The sequence below is a fragment of the Sinocyclocheilus rhinocerous genome, unplaced genomic scaffold (assembly GCF_001515625.1).
Source record: "Sinocyclocheilus rhinocerous isolate Xijiao unplaced genomic scaffold, SAMN03320098_v1.1 scaffold2012, whole genome shotgun sequence".
In the NCBI taxonomy this organism is placed as follows: domain Eukaryota; kingdom Metazoa; phylum Chordata; class Actinopteri; order Cypriniformes; family Cyprinidae; genus Sinocyclocheilus; species Sinocyclocheilus rhinocerous.
Window position 1 is genome coordinate 385,408 of NW_015650320.1, and position 23,632 is coordinate 409,039.

General features: G+C 39.3%; 1 protein-coding gene across 1 annotated transcript in view; it reads right to left on the reverse strand.

The window, feature by feature from the left end:
• The window catches only part of LOC107711612 (laminin subunit alpha-2), a gene marked incomplete at its 5' end in the record, with an annotated part of 124,775 nt that overhangs the window by 56,033 nt on the left and 45,110 nt on the right, over positions 1-23,632 (reverse strand). Inside the window, 5 exon segments of the mRNA XM_016516614.1 lie at positions 3,478-3,614; positions 4,641-4,818; positions 7,867-7,973; positions 10,158-10,369; positions 18,983-19,069. Coding sequence (XP_016372100.1) covers positions 3,478-3,614; positions 4,641-4,818; positions 7,867-7,973; positions 10,158-10,369; positions 18,983-19,069 — 721 coding nt within the window.

The following is a 23,632-nucleotide window of genomic DNA, read 5'->3' on the forward strand; positions in this document are numbered from 1 at the left end:
ACGCAGCTCGAGTTCCTGAAGAGGAACGTCTCAGGTTACGCATGTAACTCTAGTTCCTCGAGGGAACGAGATGCTGCGTCTCGGTGCCATACTTCAGGCATCCCTGCCAGCGCTTGCCTCATTCCTGAAGCTGACGCTGGCTCCGCCGCACGTGTGCTCAGTTTTGCTGTGTGATTTAGGTTATTGTCATGTTGGAAGGTAAACCTTCTCCCCATTGACAACTTTCAGGCAGAGGGCAGCAGATTTTCCTCAAGAATTTGACGGTATTTTGCCCCATTTATTTTTCCTTCTGTCCTGCCAAGTGCTTTAGTCCCTGCTGCAGAGAAACACGCCATAACAGGACATTACCACCTCCATGCTTTACTGGAGGAATGCTGTTATTTGGATGGTGAGCTGTAGTGGATTTCTGCCAGACATATCGTTTGGTGTTGAGGCCAAATAATTACATTTTAGTCTCATCTGCCTCAGAATCTTCAAGGTGTGTTTTGGCAAAGCTCAGTCTGACTGCATGCGGCCTTTCTTGAGGAGCGGCTTTTTTCTTGTAACACTCCCATACAAGCCACATTTGTGGAGAATTTGTAATATTGTTGTCACATGCACACAGTGACCACTCTTTCTCATAAATTCCTGCAACTGCTTTAGAGTTGCTGTAAGTCTCTTGGTCGCCTCTCTGACCAGTGCTGGTTAGGTATGTTTTGAAGCATGGCAGCTGGTTTGAGTTGGTTTAACCTGGTCCTGAGCTGGTTATAAGCTGGCTATGAGCTGGTCCTAAGCAGGAGCTAGTTGCTTAGGACCAGCACATGATCAGCTTAAACCAGCTCATGACCAACTAAGGACAAGCTTAAACCAGCTCAAACCAGCTGCCACACTTCAAAACATACCTACTCTGGTTTTTATTTTTTCTAACATGTTGATGTTATATCTTTCACTTGGATATTATAAGTTGCACTGTATTCAGTAAATACAGCTGGATAAAACAAAAACTGTGTCTGTCTTCATTTCCGGCTGCAAAGCAACAAATTATTTTCTATACCCACTATGTGTGTGTGTGAATATATATATATATATATATATAGGTATTATTTTTCAGAAACACAACATCTCATACTGTTGTTAAGCCTTACAAACTCTGTTTACCACAGAGACATTAAAGTTTATATGGCTACCAACCTTTTGGTAAGTTTTACCAGAAATTGCTTTAGGTAAGGAGTTGTTAACCTGTGTGTTGTATGTGCCACTGCATAAAATGCAATGCTTATGAATCACATTCAATTACACTGTCACCGAAAATTCACTTTTGCAGATATCATAGGAAAGAGAGGGGTGATCTGAGACTTGAAAAACAAATGTATTGGTAATCAGCACCTAAGTAGTCAGTTCATTATATGACACCACACAAATGTAGTTCATCCAGTGTACTGATGCATGCTACAGTAAAAACCTATTAACTGATTAACTGTACTGTAAGTTACCTTACCATATATGGTGAACAAATGGTTTAACATTGCATTATATTTAGCTTTACTTTAAAATACTGTTAAATTTATATATTTTTTTGCAAGTAAAAACTATGAACTACTACATAATTTACAATGAAAAAAAAACAACAAAAAAACAGCAAGGGACATTCCCAGAAGTCCCTGCTGAAATTTACAATGAAAAAAACAAAACAGGAAAGGACATTCCCAGAAGTCCCTGCTTAAATCATCAATTATTATTATATTTTATTTAAACAGTTTTGTTTCTTATTATTTTTGTTATTAGTAATGTACACCGGATAAAAATGAAGAAAAAAAAGACTATTATGTTTAGGGAGATTGGGGTAAGTTGAGCCAGTGAGTAGTGTTGACCCACCCCCTATATCTTGGCAACTGTATACTTTTACTGTCATGTGATCATGTATTTGGAACCACCCATCATTTCTGCCAGACTATGAAAAGGAGAAACACAAGGGAGGAGTGAAAGGCACCCATTTACTTTAAAGGCGATATATCATGAAAATCTGACTTTTCTAGGTTTTAAGTGCTATAATCAGGTCCCCAGTGCATCTACCAACCAAGATATACCAGCTCTATTGCCATGGCTAAAGTTTGAGCAAAGCATACTAACTGTTCTGTCTTTGGCTGCACAGATGAGCACAGAACACTATTTAGAGTCCCAGCCTCAGAGGAGACAACAGAGCAGTGGATTTATTGATTTATTTACTGTATATTGCTGCTGCCGGAGCAGCAGCTCATTTGCATTTAAAGAGACAGGCACGAAAAACTGCGTGTTTCTGCTTCCACTCAAATTAGGCATTTTCAAAATGATATAATAAATGATCTGTGGGGCATTTTGAGCTGAAACTTCACAGACACATTCTGGGGACACCATAGACTTATATTACATATTGTAAAAAAAGGGCATAATATGTCTCCTTTAAAAACTGTTTTTGGCTTGTCAAAGTAAAATTTTAGAATAACAGATGTAATGGCTGTTACATCAAAGCAAATTTAACCAGGTCTAAAAATATTTATGATGCATCTAGGTGATTTAGCAACATATAAAACCATTCAAATCATTTAGCTAAATATTAGCCTAAATTGGTAAGTTAGGTAGTTTTTTCCAAAATGGCAGCTATGGTGCAAAGTTAGCCAAATGCTGTGGGGTAAATTGAGCCAGTGTTTTACGTCACCACCCCATAAGGCACTGAAGTTAAATCTCTGAAGTTTAAACTGGTATTTTAATCTGATAATGTCCCATAAGGACATTTCCTTTAAATGGACATTACCCTAAAACACAACACAATGCAATGTATAATTCAAAACATACGGAAAACACCTGCGAAATCAATATTGAAAATCCCTTCATATTACAGTACAGACCTTTCTTAGAGTGTACATTAGGGTGTTTTGTGTTAAATTTTTTGTTATTTGTTTGCATGACACTGTGCACCAACTATACATGAATATTCACTATGTTTTATGGATAGGCAACTTCTGGTCAACTCTGTGGCTTTCTGTCTCACCACCTGTATATTCGTAGCACAGTTTCTGCCAACCACATCTTGCCCTTACATTTGCACACACAAGCATCATCTTTGACTCAGCTTCAAAGTTTGATACACAAACAAACAAAACATATATAGTCACATATATAGTTTCCAGCTCAGGGCTGATTACTATGAACCATTATATATGGGAGTTTGTCAGTTCAGTTCAAAATGCTGCTGCGAGGATCCAGATTGGAACCATGAAAAGAGTAAAAGATTATGCAAAACTACTACTACTTTTCTTCATTATGATATCAGAACAGGTGTATCATAATATACCCCACCCCACCCATCCCCACAAGCTCACCTTCTATTCTCTGCGACATTAACTCAAAGATTCACCTCGACAAGACTTTACAGAGGGTGAATAATAATGATGTTTCGGCAGAAGATAAATATACACAGCCAGAGCAGACAGAGTGAAGCCGTGACGGTGTGAGCCGTACCTTACAGCCGCTGCTGATGTCGTGACCCCAGTGGTTGGGCGCACATTTGTCACATCTCTCTCCCACGGTGTTGGGTGGACAGATACACTGACCTGTGTTAGCGTCACAGTTATTTCCCACATGGGCACACTGGCATGCTGCGAGACAGACAGAAACAGAGAGCAGGTTAATTGTGGAGCGCAGCTGAGCACCTGTTCTAAATGTCAGCTCTCTGCTGAGGTAATATCAGTGTGATAGCGTGACAGAAGACGCTCCAGCTTGAAGGAGATGGGCAAATTTACACACCATCCCAACAGAGAATTACATTATTCTTAATGAAATGAACACCACTGTAGCGCTTACAGGTCAGGCTTGTTGATGTCCACATTAAAAGCCATTGTCTGAAATGTGAGTGGTTGGCACACAACCTTTTGCTCTTCCAAAGATCAGAAGATGTAAAGCAGTTCCATGTTTCACTTACATCTGTTATGTTTCATTTACAGCATCAAGTTCAATTTCAGCTGTAAGCAGCTCTACAGAAGACAACTGTGTCATTATTCAGCTCGATTCAGTTCAAATCATCTGATAGTGTCACTGCAGGTCAATAATATATATATATATATAAGACACTTCATATTCTGTAATATTATTGACCTGCAGTGACACTATCAGATTATATATATAATATTATTATTATAAATTTTTTTTTTTTAAATGCACCAGGATGAGTAATGGCAATTTAGTCTAAATTAATGTTGGGGATTGCTACTTTGGAACCAGTGGTGGTTTGTGGTTTTTAATAATTTAATTTTATATATTATATTAGCAGCATTTCTAATTTACATCCATATGTCCCTATATCTTAAACTATGCTCAAAAAAACCAATTAAATAAATAAAATTAAATAAATGAACAGAATAAATTTTATACTAATGTTTATTAACATGCATTGCCCCTATCAAAAAACAAATAAACACGAGACACTTGTGACATTAATGTAAATTAAAGATGAGTTTAGACTCAGACATTTAATTAGACATTTAATGCTTTCCCTATCCTATGGATTTACTGTTCTATTGTTCATACAAATAAAAATCTAAATGCACGGGTGAATCTGGAATGAATTACAGAGGCACATGCATGGTCTCATATCAAGGGCTCGAGGTTCAGAGGTGAATTCTTACGTGTGCAGCCGCCTTCCTGGAAGCTGAAGTGTCCGGGAGCGCAGCGGTCACACTTCTGTCCCGTCACACCAGGCTGACAGCGACACTGACCGCTCTCATCACAATCAAACGACTTCGATCCGAATGAATTGCAATGGCATGGGACGCAGCCTTGAGCGCCCTGCATGTGTAAGCTAGACTGGAGAGACAGAGAGACAGAGAGGAGGGTTAAATCAAGGCCATTCTCAGAGTGATGGCTAGACTGTGCTGTGTGGCACTTTCCACAAATAAAGTACAAATAGGTTTAAAAAGCAATGAAGGCACAAATCCTATATTTTTAGAGCGAGAACTATTTCATATGTTGGAGAACAGGGGTAGGTGGTGTGTAGGTGGTGTTTAACCTTTAGAAAAAAAAGAAAAAAAAATTACTTCATAAAGAGCATCAAGCTCATTTTTTGCACCTATTCGTGGAATGTGCCGTGTTTAGTCATACAAACAGTATCATGTGCAATATTATATAAAACCTCCTTCAGTCCTTCAGTGACTCAAAGACCTTCATAAACACAGCACAGAGCACAGCACTGAACAGCCATGCAGATATTACAGATCAAACCAAACCACAGAAATCTGCCTCTGTCTCCAGTCTGTACTCTGTCTCCTTTACACTCACTTCAACTGACTGTAAAGACATTTTGAGAGGTAAATGCCAACAATTTAATTTTAATGATCAAAATGATCATGCAGTGATGATAAATCTGCACACGCCATGTGGATGTGAAGTCACTGTGGCAGCCATTGCTGTGGGTGATTGACAGCCATCTGTCTGCTAGGAACAGGTGCGCTGTCACCGTAGCAACCAATGAGAAGCGGCCCTGGCACAGACTGTCAGTGGCACCCCATGGATGCCAGATATATGAAGACACACACACACACGCACACACACACACACACACACACAGCATGCAAAGCTGTGAGCCAAAGTAACAAAACTCTCCTCCAAGAGAACTCATAACTGTGCCTGGTGCTTTTTAAAGACTAAGAAAAGACTAAAACATAAAAATCACAGCATTTAACAGTGCCATGTGCTTTCTGAGTATGACAGATTAACTGACTCTCTTAAGTGCTACTTAACTAATGTTACATGTAAATGTATAATTAAAAACCAAAGCAGACTGTGCACATTATGTTACATCCGTCTTAAAACCAAAGGATGTCTTTTTGAATTATGTATACTTGTTTTGGTTTCTTTCATTAATAACTACACAAGTGTACTTAAGCATGCAGAAACGTTTCTCATGCAAAACCTCTGCACAAACACAATTGCATGTGGATTTGTTCTTGATCTTCTGCTAAAGGAATAAATTGAGAAATCAACATTTTCCTGATCTTTTGACATGTAAGAGGTCACTGCACTATAAAAACATACCGTAGGTTGGTATTGAACTCTTGTTCATAACAGTTATTCCACATGCATAGAAGTTACCCATAGCAGTGGGTATTTAATCTTAAAGGAGACACAACCCTTAAACTGATTGTTTAATGTAAAAATGAAACCAACATTATAAGAGCACCTCCAGGAACAATTGAAACATTATGAATGCAATGCAGGAGCCCTTTAAAGCCAAACGTGTCATTATCGAAACCAGATGAAACACAATAAACATCTTTATGAAGAAGCCCAGATCGAGTTCTGACATGCTCATGTTGTTGCTGTGAAATAAGAAAGACATATTGTAACTCACACTTAGCAACTCACTTTCTAATAATAATCATATCTATAAAAAAACACTTCGATTCCCATGTTTCTAAGGCCAGCAGAATTCAAGCACATTCTACATTTAGAATAAAAGTGTGAACTTGCTGAGTACAGTTTGTGCATGAAAATGTTCACACAGGTTTTGTGCAAAAATGTGTATTTACAGGTAGTGAGAAAAACCAAGTGTAATAATTCTAAATATTTTTTTTCAGTATGCATGTGATGACCTACAGTATAATGCATAATGCTGATCTTGAAGTGATGCATGATGTCCTCAGTACTGCATTATTGTTACCAAAAACCTACCATGAAAAGCAGCATCATACATTATGATATACATTAATATGTTACATTACAGGGAATATATTTTATATAACAGAAATAAAATATAAACACAACTTTGCAAAGGAACAAATCTAAAAATTGCAATAAGGAGCTATGCATATACTATTATAGTTTGTATTAATATTTTAAATTAGCTTATATATTTTCAGCTTTCATTTTAATTTTAGTTACATTTTTAGTCATTTTGTTATGTATTGGTCTTTTTTATTTATTTATTTTTTTGAATATTACTATTTATTTTTAATTGATTTCCATTTCAGTTGTAGTTTTTATTTATGTCCAGATAGTAAAATTTATTTCCAGTAACTAAAATAGTGTTTTTCGGTTAGTTGCCAAGGCAACCTTTCTAATTTTCATATAAAGTTTTGCATATATTATTGACATTTTATTTTAGCTTAATTTCAATTCAAATATTTTAATAGATAATAGATCATATTTTTTAATAGAATAGTTTTAGTGAACGATAATAGCCCTGGCTGGTAAATTGTAAACAGGAGTAAACTGCATCAATGTTAAAGTTAATCTGAATAAAACAGGCAAAATTGAAAAACAGCTGATCTGATCAGCAGTAAAAAGGAAAAAACAGTTATGTGTATAATGTGTGTTATTTTGAACACTCTTACACTGATATTAGATGAGTCAAAGGAAGTCACACACACACACACACACACACACACAGATCCTGTGCACCCATCATGCCGTGCGTTTACCCCTGTGCCGGGGCGGTACGCCCCTCGAGGGCAGCCCCCTCTGCTTTCCCATCTCTGGATGTGTTGGATGGGAACCTGTTGGACGGGTCGCCGGGTCTCCCTGCGGGAGTGAGGCGGGCGCATGAGGTCACACCTGCGGCCCACGTATCCGGCCCGACAGATGCACCTGCCCTCAGAGTCACAGCGCTGGGACACGGAGCCCCGAGCGCTGCACTGACACGGCCTACACAACTGAGCTTCACTGTCCCACCAACAATTCGGCTAAACATACACGGGTTTATGAAGAGGCAGAGACAAAAATAAGAAAATATAAAAAATATATAAGAAAATTACTCACACTGACGCAATGAATAGGGAATGTGTTATGCACACAGTAATGTCAATCTAACCCAATGACAGAAATGACTGCATTTGGTGTGGTGTGGTGTATACTCACCATGCACTCGTCACACTGACGTCCAACAACATGTTGTCGACACTGGCACTGTCCGGTCTCCTGATGGCACAACTCTGAGAGCGATCCATTAGTGTGACACTGACACGCTACACAGAGACACAGAAAGAAACTTGTAGAGAGAAACACGACTAGACATGAAAGACATTGACACTAAATCGTGATCAGTGACATTTCCATCAATGTTTTGACAATACATACTGTATATATATTCCAAACAAAGTGTTGTTGTGTTTAGGAGGAACTTTTTGTGTTGGACATACTTCATTATGTACAACACTGCAGGTAAAGAAGCCTTTCTGTGTAATGTAGGTCATTCAAACAACTTCTCTAAGCATCCCACTGAGCGCTGTGCTGCACTGCATTGTTTTACTGATGATTCTTCTCTTTGAAACTGGTTAATCTCAGCAGAAATAAAGTAAGTCCTATAATCTCACATTAAATATAAACATGCGTCAGAGGTTAAAAAAGGACAAGCATTGGCTCCGCTTCACTCCCCTTCACTGGTGTACTCTATATATTTTAGTAGATAGGCCTACTGAAACTTGGTGCACATTTTTCAAATATGACGTTTGTACAATATGTATGTGTCTGATATTAGTGGAATGTTTCTATTTAGCAATTTTCTAATTTAACATAAGAATTCCCAATTCTTTCAGTCTGATAATAGTATAAGTATAACAATTTGAGTCAAACTTTTATTTAAAAAAGTTAACATGAGAATATCACAACATGAACAATTATTAATTTTTACACAATTTTTCACATCACAAATTTGACATAAAAAATCCTAAGACTTCCTGTTTCCTTACAGGTTTAAATAAGACTTTGAATCCCAGACTTTCAGTTTGGACACCATCTGAATATGTTTTGCAATATTATAACCACATCAAATGAACTAAGCACTGTTAAAATCAGTAGGAACACATAAACTCTGGGAAACTGTTTCATTGTCATGTTTCATGCACAACCAAGGGAATGTGTGCAACCCAAATGTGCTTTGAACTCGCCTCTGGCGTGTATAACAACTAAAATTAAAAACCAGTGAGATTATTCAATATTCCATGACCCCTTTGCATGCTAATCAGTGCAGTGTGTGTGGAAAACAATCAAACAGAATGACTCTATCCTGCTTAAAATTACAGCACGGTGTAACTGTGGGCACACTGCTGTAAGGGCTGCAGGAGGACGGATTGCATTTCAATATAATGCACACACACTTTCTGAACTCTGACTGAGATGGAGCACAGATGGTGCAGCTTGAGGCTTGTTGGAGGGGAATCTGTGTGTATTGTCCTTGAGGGTAGACGGCCCGTGGATCAACTCACCTCACACACACACACACACACTCACACACTCACACACACTCACACTCACACACACTCACACACACACACACACACACACACACTGTCTGGAAGAACACAATTTAATTTCAACAAAAACAGACACATTAAAAATTCCAACCAAAAAAAACAAATATGGTGTGTCTTAGGAAAGGTGCAAAATATCCCCCCTTTTTACTGCAGTTATGGAGTGCCCAATTTTCTGCTCTGGGAGGTTCCAAGACTAACTTTTTACATTTTCATTTAGACCTTCAAAGTACATATTTAACAGGTCATATTAATTTTACAAAAACAATGATATTCATAAAATAAAGTATTACTGTATTATATAGGTCTAAATTATTTTGTGTAATAATGAACTAATAGCACCCCAATCAAATCACAATTTCATAAAAACAAAAACAGAATTGTCTACAACTGTGATCATGGTAACTGTGACTTGATTGGTGGATCTCTCTACAGGATTATGGGTAGCGTGGTCAACAGGGACATTCATGTAGGGCATTCAGTCAATAAACATGGTTTTTAAAAAGTTGAAATCACACTGACTGTCTTCTGCAGAAGAAAATATAGTAATCTAACAAACTCAGAGTTCATGGTAGATCTGCCTTTAGGTTTAAACAGAATTTATAAAAATCAACCGAGAGCATAAATTCTATTTTTACATTATGCATGTTATATCTTATTGGAAACAATTCATCCATGTTTATGTTTGTTTGTTTATTATTATTATTGACCTTTTGTAATGTTTAATCAAAAGCGAAATGTGAAAATGTCAGCCTTATCTCTGGTGATGTATGCAGGATTTCTCCAATTATTTATTCTTAAATTGTCTAATATTGAGATCATAAGAGATTAGACATCACATGTTGCTGTTAGTCAAAGGGCTATGATCTGAAAACAATCAAACTCTGCTCTTTCACTCACCTTGGCAATTCTTGGCTATGAGGGCATCTCCAAAGTATTCGTCAGCGCACCTTTCACAGTCCGGGCCTCCATATCCCTCCCGACAGCGCAGACAGGCTCCAGTCACCGGATCGCAGCTGAGCTCTGCTGTAAGATCCAGGTTACCGTTACACATACACGGCTGACAGGAACCCCCAGGAACGTTGGGACGACCGAAATAGCCATTAGCACACCTGAGGTCATCCAGAGTAGAGAGAATGCATGCTTTAGAGATGCATACACTTCAAAACATGATACACATAATAAAACAATTTACATTCAAATCAACATTTCATATGCATTTGTTTCATTACTTTGTTTTATAATGCACAGTCAGCCAGCTTGGGTCACTGTGTGTGGGTTTGTTTTGTGATACTGACCAACTGACTGAACATTTATACCTTATGTACAATTATGTATATTTAACATCTAGCTTGAAGGTGGTGCAGTGATGTAGCTGTTAATTTGTCATTTGTAATTGCAGTTTGAATCAGATCAGCGGTGGCTTTAGCAGTTGCGATAGTGCATGTACTGTAGAAGCTAAAGCTGAGCTTAACAGATAGTTTGTCAAGAATAGCTGGGGTAAAGTGGGATAAATGGAAACACTTAAGGAAAGCATTTAAGTATATTGCATTTCCTGACGAGTCATTTACCGTTTCTCTTTTAAAGGAGCTGTGTACAACTGAACTGACTCCATTACAGTACGTCTGATGAACAACCTTATTTTGATCATGAAAAGAACACCCGAGACTTTTCTCGCCAAAACAAAGCACAGACGATGAGAATGTGAGAGAAATATAAGGGGAAGAGACACTATCACTTCCTCCGCTCGCTTCGCCCACCCGCTCTTCTTATCTGCAGTCGGTGCGTTTGGATCCTATATCTCTACTGAAGCAACTTGTGTTGCTGGCTGATAAACACGCACAGTCTATCCATTGCCTTCATGTTAAATGGATTCCTCTGCGCTTATCTGCACACGACTGTGCTATCTGCATGATGGTGGAAAGAGAAAGTAATCACCGTGTTTCCCTCACGCCCAGTGGATTCCGCAAGCCACCCTAGACTTATTAATTGAATATGGTATTGCTTGTGACTGTCTTTACAGGCCCAGCGGCATGCTAGTGCAGAATCTAGTTTTAACTGTGCATGTTGGAGATTTCAACTTTTAAACAAAGTCTTAAATCTCACAATAACTTTAAAAGACATAATATCCCTTCAGCAGTACAAATGCTCTGGGCTCATGTCTTATTTAAGAAATCTTGGTACATATATAGTAATATCTGCATTTATAAGTGTGATTTTTACCAAACCGCCTGACCTGGTACTTGATATTTGGTACCTGGCAATGCTATTTAAAACGATAAGTGACCTTCATGTAACTTCATGCTTTGGTAGGAAATTGTCTCCTAAGGACATGACTGTAAATGCAATTTGGAAAATGTGAATCACTCAGAAAATATTGTTTTACATTAAAACATTCAGAACGGGTCTGATGCCAAATTTTTTATATACTCAGAAAAAAAATCAGATAATGGAATTAAAATTAGCCACTCCATTCATTCATATGTTGTAGTGTAAAATATAACAAACTATAAAGGAACTGATATGTTGTCACTTTCATATCTGAGAATACGAGAAAGAAAATGGTTGTCAGATTGATGTTTATCATCGGAATTTGGATGTATTCTCTGTACTATAGCTCATAATATTCTTTGGAAAGTAGTGGAATCATGTTTAAATTTTACTTGTCAGATTATTTCCTACGGATGTGTGTAAATGTGGAGCTGTCTCAGACTAAAGCCACAGTCACACTAGACATTAAGTATGCAAAATTTTTATGACTCTGCAACAGTCGTTATCTGACATGATCAACTTAAATCTAACACATAACAAATAAAAATAAATCCAAAATAAAAACATACAATCTACTCCACTTTCTTGCATTGCTGCAGTTTTACATTTATGTTCATTTAATTCAGCTACGAGGTCATGCCGTAACGTATCAACCTTGATTTGGTCACACGGTTTCACTTGTTACAAATTCGCAGGTCTGAGTTCACCACACTTGAACTTTGGAACACAGTGGAATGCGAAACAACTTTGCAGAAGCTTGGACGTCTGCTCTCCCGCATTCGCATGTGCATGAATGGAAGTCAATGGAACGAAAAGTGTAGTGTGACCGATCTTTAACTGATACATATGGAGTGCCACAAGGCTCTGTCTTAGGTCCGATTTAGTAGCATTTCCATGTACATCCTACTAGGCCAAATTACAATGAAACATCTGATTATGCAGTTTTTTTATTTTCACTATTTTCATAATTTATTATCATTTTTTTTAAATGAGCATTTAGTGTAATAAGAGAGTAAAGACTGGTATCCATTAAATGACAAATTAGACGTCAATGAGCATAAACATGGGTTAGTAAATGAATACAGAATCTCTTTAAGTGTCTGTGTAAATGGAAAAGTCCCCACCTACTGTTTCAAAATTACATAACCCCCAATATACTGTCAGACAGACTGTCACCTCTGCTGCTTTGGTACCCTTTAAAGGGTAACTGAGCATCGAAGGCTGGCTCTTCCTCTTTCTCTGGTGCCAGCTCATAATTTCTCCTGTCGTTAGCTCTGCTGTGAGAGTGCCATCTTAAGCACTGATGACTCGGGTCAGGTGTCTTTAACCCAGGCCATATATATGGTCAACTTCCTGTGTGTCTGCACACAAGGGAACAATTACTAAAAAAAACCTGGGACTGTTCCAAACTCTTATTTCTGTTCTCTCTTTACCCCATTCACCTCAGCCTGCTCTCTCTGACTCACTCGCAGTTTCAGGTGTCACTGGCCATGCAGGGCCAAACTAAACATAAGTACTCTATTTCAGAGCAGGACCAGGCGCCATATAGGGACTGAGCTGAATTAGGTCAGTGAAAGACTGAGTGGGGTGGAGAGAGGTGGGTATTGGGTTTTTATGTTTTGGGTCAGTGATTCTTAAACCGAAAGTATCACTAAAACCATTACTGTTACTGATTGCCTACTACACTCTCAGAGCTTACGGCATGCTTCACAACAAACACATACACAGTGTGTGAATGAAGCAGAGGGGTAGGATGATGAATATAAGACCTGTTTCAGGGAGCACAACTGCAGTGTAACAGCAACAGCAGGCTCACACTGCGCTTTCACTCTGATTACATATGCATGGACAACAGAAATGGACACTTTCATCCGCATATACATGCAGTTCCATTAGCAAGCAGCTTCCTCTCTCTCTCTCTGTGTTTACCTGATATTTCAGATTGGCACTTTCTTGCCATTATTCTGGTGCATGTAATGTAAAGCTGGTCACTGACAAGGTTTCTGCTGTTTATGTTACTAAAGCTCTATAAAAAATAAGTGATTTCTGGTTTAATATATTGAGCAGTCCTACAGACCAGTGGTTCCCACCCATATTCCTGGAGCCCCCAACACTGCACATTCTGTGTGTCTCCTTAATCAAACACACCTGATTCAACTGTAGAGTTGAATCAGTAGAGACTCCAAGACCTAAAAGGGGTGTGTCAGACAAAGGAGACATGCAAAATATGCAGTGTCGGGAGCTAATCTACCAAATAATAACCTTTATAAATTTACAAATAGTAAAAAATCTATAGATCCAAAGCACAACTACACTAAACTGCGTATAACCCCCCAAGAGTAGTTTAGACTATATATGAACTACAAATATAAATCAAATAATCTGGATTCAGTTTGGATAGCTGTTACTACATATGGAATTTAGTTCACCAATTTATCAGTCGTGTCAGTCATCATTGAAATCGACACTAAAGTCTCTGAATTTGTGTCTTAAGAAGAGTGAGATATTTCAATATTGAAGGAATCAGCAATTGTGGCACTTGTTGCTCATCTTTATTCTGTGTACTCTAATAAAACAAGCTTTACCGTTTTTGGTAGCACTCCAGTGGGCTCAGTTTGGCTCTACAGATACTGAATAGAGTTCATCTGATTTGTTCAGATGAAAATTGGGATCTGGTGTTGAAAATTATGTATGATGTCTTGTATTATGCAATGATTTCTGTTTAAAGAGAGCCAGTTATGTGCCACTGTTGACCGCTGGCCAAGGATGCAACCACATATTTAGGATTTGTTGGGACTAAATGTAATAATTTAAGATTCAAAACACTGAAAATCACACATTGGCTAACTGCTAATCTGAATACTAGAACTGACATATCCTTTTCGGTGTCTATGGTGGTTACGGCCCTGTTGGAAAATGCTGATTTTTAAAGTTTCTTTGAAATGTTTCTCTATAGAAGACTCAACTAAAAAAGGCACAGATGAGACAACAGTTGGCATACAAGTATAAAGCTATATAACGAATGTGGGTTCATTGACGTTTCCCAAAAGCAGAGGCGGACTTACCCAATAGGCAAATGTAGGCGACCACCTTGGGCCCTCAAAAGCCAAGCCCCAAAATGCAGTAAACAGTAAAAAGCATCACAACAAAAAAAGGAACCTCAAGGCTGATCTATAGGTAAGTGTGTGCAAATGCATAGTGCAAATGTAAATGTTCAGGTTATGGAAGATTTGATGAGAAATATTTGAGTTCATATTCAGATCTCTGCCTTCTCATTGACCTCCTTTGAAAGCCTGTGTGCGATTACTGTAGTCTTTTTCTCACAAGAAGCAAAAGTCTCTATTTGCGCTCCATTTAATGTGGCTTTCCTGTTGGACGGCCTCGACACAATGCATTTTTAAGAACACGTTTTAGGAGCGATGTGTGCTGCCTGACTGAGTTTGTGTGAAGTATGTCCTTCACATCTCTTACAGTGGGTCTCTCAGGGTACAGACTGGGTTCGAGCCCCGTCTGAGCGGTGATGGATTGTTGTGTTCATCTGTCCCTGGCTTTTCCCAGAACGAGAAACCTTTCCATTCACTCTCTCTCTCCTCTCTAACTTTTCTCCACTTGTCCTCCATAACACACCATCAGCTCCCTCATTCCCGTTCCCTCCACTTCGTGTCTGCTAATGGCTCAGCGTGGAGAGCTTTGGTGCCAGCTAGTGTGTACCAGCACTGGCACTGCACCAGTCCCTCTCCATCTGTTTCAGGGGTGGGGTCACAGCAGAGCCGAGACCTTTCTTCCACCTAGACGCCGTATTCCATGACAACACTGTAATTTAGTCTGCGTACAGAGCTGGCACGACTGCCAACGCAACCTCCCCAGAATGCAGCATATGCTAATGCTAACACATCAGCATACAAACCTTCAGAGAACGAGAGAGACCGTTACCAGTGTGGAACATGAAGGGGTGAGAAAGAAAGATAAATAAACAGAGCGAGTGATGGAAATATTCTGTATGAAAGATGAGCTCAGTGATTTCTGATGCTAATGAAATTAAGAAAAAAACATGAGATCCACAGCGAGGGAGCTGCTTTGCGCTATATTGCATTTGTGGCCACTTTACACAGGAACCTCAAAGTTTTAAAATTCCTTGTTTTATTGTTGTGATTATTTTTTTCTTTTCTTTTATGTAAAGCACTTTGAATTACCATTGTGTATGAAATGTGCTATATAAATAAACTTGCCTTGCTGATCTGAATCAAGTGCATTAAATAAGGAAGAAATACAAAATGTGCAGAGCAGTGGGTCCCTAGGACTGGAGTTGAGAACCACTGTTGTAGAGGACCAATACTGTACATAGGCTTTTTCACTTTTTGCTGCCCTTATAGGAGGCACCCTCCCCTGCATCCTAAATGAAACAAAACCACAAAAGTGACTAATTTTATAACTGATTTCTACATAAGCAGCATTAACGCCAAGATTACGAGTTTGATTTCCAAGGAATGCATGAACTGATGAAATGCATACCTTGAATGCAATGTGTCACTTTGGATAAAAGCATCTGCCAAATGATTTTAAGAGTTAAAATGACATTGATTTCAAGAGTTTAGTGTTATATTGTTAAGCTAACAACGTGATATTCTAACAAACATAAAAATACATACAGCACACACAAAAGATGAGTAAAATAGTCTATGTAGTTTTAGTTAGATTCAGCTATTTTTAAACAATACTTAAGCATATTGGCATGAAATACAAACACTTTTCTAATCAACATTTCTTATGCTGCCTACCTTTTGGAAATGAAAGTCAGGAGCACAACTACAGTATGATGTCTTGCGGTGCTGCCTGTAGATGACTCATTAGGTGTTGGTACAATGGCATTATGCAGTGAAGTTCTGGTCAAGTTTCGAAACTGCATCAAAAATGGATCTACTGTGCAGTCAGATAACTAACTTTAGGACTCTCCAGTACACCATTCCATTTCACATGGAAAAGACCTCTCTCAAATATGCACATTTGGGATTACTGAGAGAATTGTTTTTATTTATTCATTTATTTTAAATTTAGGGTAATTTTAAGGATTGTAGATGTAAACTAACCACCCAGGCTCATTGGAAATAGGTGCCTCTACCTACGTTTCTGCAAAATTAAAAAAACATACATATACGTACAAATCGCTGCAGTTTCCAGTTGAAATGAACACTAGAGGCAGCAAAACTCTGACAACTTTTATTCCTTTTCATACAAATTATGATTTACAGGGCCAGAGTTTCTTTTAAGAAAGCCCAATTTTTGCACAATTCCTTGCACAATATGTGACCCTGGACCACAAAACCAGCCTTAAGTCGCTGGGGTATATTTGTAGCAATAGCCAAAAATACATTGTATGGGTCAAAATTATAGTTCCCTTTCATGGGAACTTCGAACTGCGTCCTCTAGGGGTCGCTATGGGGAACGCTTCGTCGTGACCCGTGTTTGAAGCTTACATTGAAAAAACACCAACTCGTTGGCCGGCGACAGCCATGACGTCACTACCGGTGCGACTATAGCATAAATAGGCACCGGGAGCACACATCATTCTCTTCTTAGTTTTCATTGACTGTTTTGTTTGAAGCGTGCATTTCTGTGGTAAGAGCGATCTATTCATCTCATTATGGCGAGCACTAGCAAAGCGTTTAAGGATGTGTGCATCAGTGTTGACGTTGTTTGACATCTGATGACACACACGATCTATGCGTTATTTGTTTGGGCGAAGAGCACGCACGCGATGCCTCCGAGGGGGCAATCGGCGTGCACTGCAACTTCATTTGGACAAATTTAAAGGCGATTTTCTCAATATTTTTATTTTTTTTGCTCCCTCAGATTCCAGATTTTCAAATAGTTGTATCTCGGCCAAATGTTGTCCTATCCTAACAAACCATACATCAATGGAAAGCTTATTTATACAGTATAAATCTCAATTTCAAAAAATTTAAACTTAAGACTGGTTTTGTGGTCCAGGGTCACATATTATGTTATGTTATGTTATGTTATGACTTCACAACAATTTTAACATGCGGCAAGATTTGAAAACTGATACTTTTGAATGTTAGCGTCACATATACAGCGTCATATGCAGACCTGCCAACCTGTATGCATTTTTTACCTCAAAGTACGCTGGTACAATTTGTCACTCTAGCTGCTTCTGTCCATATGAGGGATTTCCTGGAGTGTCGTAAACTCTATTACTTCTGTGACGCACAGTGTTGCCAACAAATTATCAGGGGAAGTTGCTAAAGGAAGGTTGAATTAGATTTGTTCGTATAATAATATAAATGCATGATATAATAATATTAAAATTTAAATAACTGTATTTTTAAATACAACATTGAATTATTGAACACATTTTTGAACAATTACAATTTAAGTTTTTTTATTAGCTAGTAAACTAGTTAAACTACACATTCTGAACAATTATAGTTTTAAGCAGTGTATTAGTTAGTTAGTATGCTACACTCTAAGAAAAGTCTGTAAAATAGTCTACTATGTTAATATGAAGGAATTTTCTGTATTAATTTTTCACAGGTTTTTTTACCTGCATTTTAAATTACGCATTGTATTTTGAGTTTTCGGGTTACAACAGATAATGGATAACAGATAATGTCCTGGAAAATTCTAGTACCTTTTCCATTTTCTATATATTTTTCTTACCGTGTACTTACTGATCAACAATCACAGGTACAAGCTACTAACAAGGTGTATCACGATAGGTGTGTTTGACTTGAACGGGCACTGCACAGATCGATCAGTGTTTGACATCAAAGCACCACGAGAGCAATTAGAAAGCATGCAGAGCCATCTGCTCTCTATAGCTCTCACGGTGATAATGAAAATTTAAAAAAATCTTTAGTCACTAGAGTAACTAAAATTAAGGAAAGGGTGGGGTAAGATGTGCCAGTGAGTAAACTGTGTTGCATCCTTAGTCTGGCACATTTTTGTGCATAATTTGTATCACATGAGCATATAATCAGAAAGAAAAAAAGTAAAACAGGTCAAATGGAGTTTTATGTCCATAGTCACAATCTGACTAAAGATTAGCGATCAATTACTAAATGTAGCATTTTACCCAAAATGCCATTTGTGGGGTAAAGTGTGTCAGGTACTTTGGTGTAAGATGTGTCAGCATCACTTGTAAATGCAAATTTGTCCTTTGTATTTAAATTTAAATGTTTTTATTTGCAATGTAAAACAATCACATTGATTCAACTTAACATGACTCAGTTTGTGTGACTGGATCACTTTGTTTATTCAGAAGTCATTCATCTATGGCCTGATGTTAAAGATACTTTCTTTAATTTCAGGTAAGTGAAATATCATTTGCTATAACCAGTCTTGTTTCTTTTTGTATAGGGGGCAACTTGAGTAAAAAAATGGCACACCTTACCCCACTGGAGGTAAAGATTGGAGGCCAAACCTTGTCGTCTTACCTGTCACAACGTGCACCCGTGTAACCCGGCTGGCATCGATCGCAGATCACCTCACCTCTGGCATCGACGTGACATGTGGGACTGAAACTACGGTGTTTTTGAGCCAGCAACGGGACAAAGAGAAAAATAAAAGAGCAGCGAATTAAAAGCATCCTTCCCATTCGTCATAAGTACTTGCTCTTGTTCTAACCGAAGCCAGAGAGAGTCTGAAGCCCAAGATGGTTTAGCTGGTGGGCAAACCCTCTGCAGCGAGGTCAACTTGTGCCATTAGCTCTAGCGTAATGACTGCGCGGCTATTTCAGACGACACTGGAGCCTGGCTGAGGGGCATGCTGGGAATGCTGAGGGCAGGAGGGGAGCAACGCTTTCTTTAGCCCACTTGAGGATGTGGAATGTTCAGCTGTTAGACTCTGGGACGTGTCTACTCTTTATGGATTAGCCACTAGCATGCTACAGCTAATATTATCCTAGTGATGAAAACATGTGCCAGTTTCAGAGTTGAAGTAAGAGCATGTAAGAGCTACAAGTCGCCCCTTTAAATGCTAACATGCTAAAAATAAGACCAATGTAGACAAGCTTAAACTGAATTATGGTTTTAGTTGAAAAAGTTGAGTCTGCTACTGGCACAAGATTGTTAAAGGTGATGTGTGCAGTTTTTTTTTTTTTTATAAAAGTTTTGAAATAGTTTATCTTCTCTCAGTGTAGTATATAGAGTCATGGTTTGTGTCACACTGCCCTTACGAAAATCAACCATGGTTTTACCACAAATAAAACCAAAAGAACCATGGTTACTATAGTTAAACCATGGTAACCACAAATTAACCATGGTTTTGCTACACTAACCATGGTTTAACCATGATATTTGTTGTAAAACTGTGCTTATACAAATGGTAATCAATGCAAAAAAAAAACAACAAAAAAAACATGGTTACTACAATTTTACTACAATAAAACCATGGTTAATTTTCGTAAGGGTGAGTCTGGCACAATCACAACATTGCTCTGTATCTTCTAATATTCCGAACAGCCAAGCATAGCAACATGGACTCAACACTGACTCTATGACTAACCAATGGCAATGTTCAGGAAACCTGTTTGAACACAGCATTTCTTTCTTTTGCACTCAGATTTCTCACAAATCTCCACTTCAGCAGTGCTTAAATACTCCAAACTTTACAGTATTATCTATATTATTTTACAACAGGTGAAAAAACATGGTAAAAATGTATTATCTGTTGACAAATAATGTCTGTTGACAGTCTGATTTTTGGAGTGATAAAAAGAGAAATCTAATATCTCTGTAAAAAAAACATTTCTGTAGAAACTCTGATACATCAACAAAATCAAACAAGAATTTCGATCCTAGTTCCAATGTTCATATTTCTGTTCTGGAAGTTTATACAAATGAGTGCATTTTTAATTAGATAGTGCTTTATTAGCATATTTAAACATAACATTTCAGAAAACAATTATCTTAATGTACTGTGATTTAATAGCTAGGGAAGTATGATATCTATAAATTATCAGACTTTTATTATTTTTTACTAAAGGTTCTGCCTCATTGACAAGCTGTTGTACCACTAAAGGTACACCGATTTTAATACATTTCACATTTGTAGCAATGCAAAAATGACACACTTCACCAAGATTATTGTTGCAGGTAAATCTGAAATGTCTGAAACATACATTACACTGATAACCAGTGATGGTTTGAATGGGACATTTAAGATGGTCACCAAATAAACCAGCTTAGCTGCTCTAGGCTGTTTGTTTCAGCTAGTTAAATACAGACATGCTCAAAAATTAACAAACAAACCAAACACATAACTTGTTGTTGGATAGTTAAAGAGGAGGATACTAGTTACTGTCACTAGCATGTTAGGAAATACCAAACTAAAAGTAGCAGCGTTCTTATTTTAACTACTTTTTTAGCAGCCCAACAGAAGCTCAGCTATTTCCAAAAAGCTTGCTTTTCCAGTCACAGTTCATTTCAATAAACTAGCTCAAAACATGGTTTAAAGGGGTCATCGGATGCTAAATTTACTTTTACATGTTGTTTGAACATAAGTGTGTTGGCAGTGTGTGTACACATCTACCCTATAATGATAAAAATCCACCCAGTGGTTTTTATTTAATCCCTAAAAGTAATATCCCCTTTTTCAAATCAGGCCGTTCTCAGATTCCTGTCTCTGTGACGTCACACGGACGAAGGCCCCTCCCTCGATTGTTGATTGACAAGGCCGTCTTACCTTAGACCCGCCCTGAGTGTGCTGTAACAGTCCGACCGGCATTGTTTCGACGCCGGAGCAGATGTAGACAAGAATGTCTCCTAAGCGATTGAAGTGTTTTGTTGTTGGATGTAATAATGAACATAGCAGTTGTCATTTACTCCCGACATCTGAGCTGCTGAAGATGCAGTGGATTACATTTGTTTGTGAAGGGAATGTGCCCCCAATCTACCTAAATATGTTTATGTTCGCGCAAATCATTCGTGATCCAGCTTCATCTACAGAAGAAGTGAGTATAAGGAGTTTTTTATGAATCTTTGCAATCGCCTTTCCTAATAACGTGCTAGTTAGCCAGTTTCGCAGCTAAAGTTTACAGTCTCTTAGATCATGGCTCGTCATCCCACAGAAGAGAGGGGCGGAGTGAGCAGAACTCATTAGCATTTAAAGGGACATGCAACAGAACGGGTTGATGTCTGCAGAGCTGATTTTGACAGGGTAAAAAGGGTGTTGTTTTACACTACCATTGAGAAATTTTAACCAAAGTATGTTATAGACTTTTCATTAAGACCCTAAAGAATCATATCGACTTGTGGAAAATGGGCATCCGATGACCCCTTAATTAATATATTTAGTTTCCCTTCAGGAACTCGAGCTGCATTGAAACGCTTTGGGAATGCCCCGGCGAGACCACGTACTGAAGCATGTATGAAATCAGTCCAATAGAGCTCCAATCAGCTCCTCATATCGCCAGACCCAGAAACAGAGCGTCGCGACCCGTACCCCAAGCAGAAAGAGCAGGGGGTGGGGTGGCGTTCTCGGTTGGGGTTCTCTAAACAGAAAGCTGATCTGTGGTCCGTTATTCTGTCAAAGAGGACCTCGGCCAAGCGGTCCTGACAATTCCATCGTCCCGAGAGCAGCCCACCCTGGGGAGGAGAGGTACACACCTCGGTATACGGTGCCCGATCCTCCTCAGTGCCCTCATGGAACTTCACTGATACCCCTGCCACCCCCGGTGCTTCAGGGCTCAGTGAGCTCCGACGACCGAATTTCCCAGCTGCCGCCCGGCGACGGTACAGCACGGGAAAGCTCGTCCCCTCAAGTGAGGGCGCTAGAGCAGTCAGGTCGGTCGTTCCCTGCTGGTCATGCGCTTCAGGGCACTGAAGTGGCTCCTCTAGCAACACCAGAGGCCAGTCTCGAGAGACTGGTTCCCTTAGTAGACTTTATGACAGCGTGGACACTTCTGCCAAATGTCTCACAATGGGTCCTGCACACTGTAGAGAGAGGTTACAGAATTCAGTTCAGTTCTCATCCACCTCGCTTCAACGGGGTCATTCCTACATTAGTAGGCTCCGAGCAGGCTCTGGTATTGAAACAAGAAGTAGACACTCTCTTGAGGAAGAAGGCCATAGAACGTGTTCCTCCTCCTCTCTCGAGAGAGAGTCAGGGTTCTACAGCCGTTACTTCATCGTTCCGAAGAAGGATGGAGGGTTGCATCCAATCATAGATCTGCGTCTTTTGAACCGCGCTATCAAACGGTTTCGGTTCAAGATACTCACTATCAAACAGATTGTGTCTCAAATCAGGTCCAAGGACTGGTTTCTCACGATAGATCTCAAGGACGCATACTTCTACGTATCCATCCTTCCTCAACACAGGAGGTTCCTGAGGTTTGCTTTCGGGGGCGAAGCATACCAGTATTGGGTTCTTCCGTTCGGCCGGTCACTCTCAACCCGCACTTTCACCAAGTGTGTGGATGCCGCTCTGGCTCCACTGCGACTCCAGGGCATCCGCATACTCAACTACATCGATGACTGGTTGATACTAGCTCAATCGGAGCAGTTGGCGGCTCGACATCGAGATGTCATCCTCGCCAATATCAAAGAGCTGGGGTTACGGCTCAACGCCAAGAAAAGTGTGCTTTCTCCACTACAGAGTGCCACTGGCGTGGCGTGGGATTTGACAACGATGCAGGGACAGTTGTCTCCTGCTCGTATCGAAGCAATTCTCACAGCCGTGAGGGGAGTGAGAGAAGGCCAGTCACTCAATGTCAAACAGTTTCAGAGACTGTTGGGTCTGATGGCAGCTGCGTCCAACGTGATACCTTTTGGCCTGCTGTACATGAGACCATTGCTCAGGACCAAGGTCACGCGGCGATGTTTACGTGCCTTAGACATGTGAAGGGAAACCTTGGTTCCTGTCTCAAGGCCCGATATTGGGGGCTCCTTGTCGTTGCGTAACGCTAACGACAGATGCCTCCCTCACGGGCTGGGAAGCGGTCATGAGTGGCCACTCTGCCCAAGGTCGGTGGGAAGGCCATCATCTTACGTGGCACATAAACTACCTGGATATGCTGGCCGTGTTTCAAGCTCTAAAACACTTACTTCCAGACCTAAGGGGACATCATGTGCTTGTCCGCACAGACA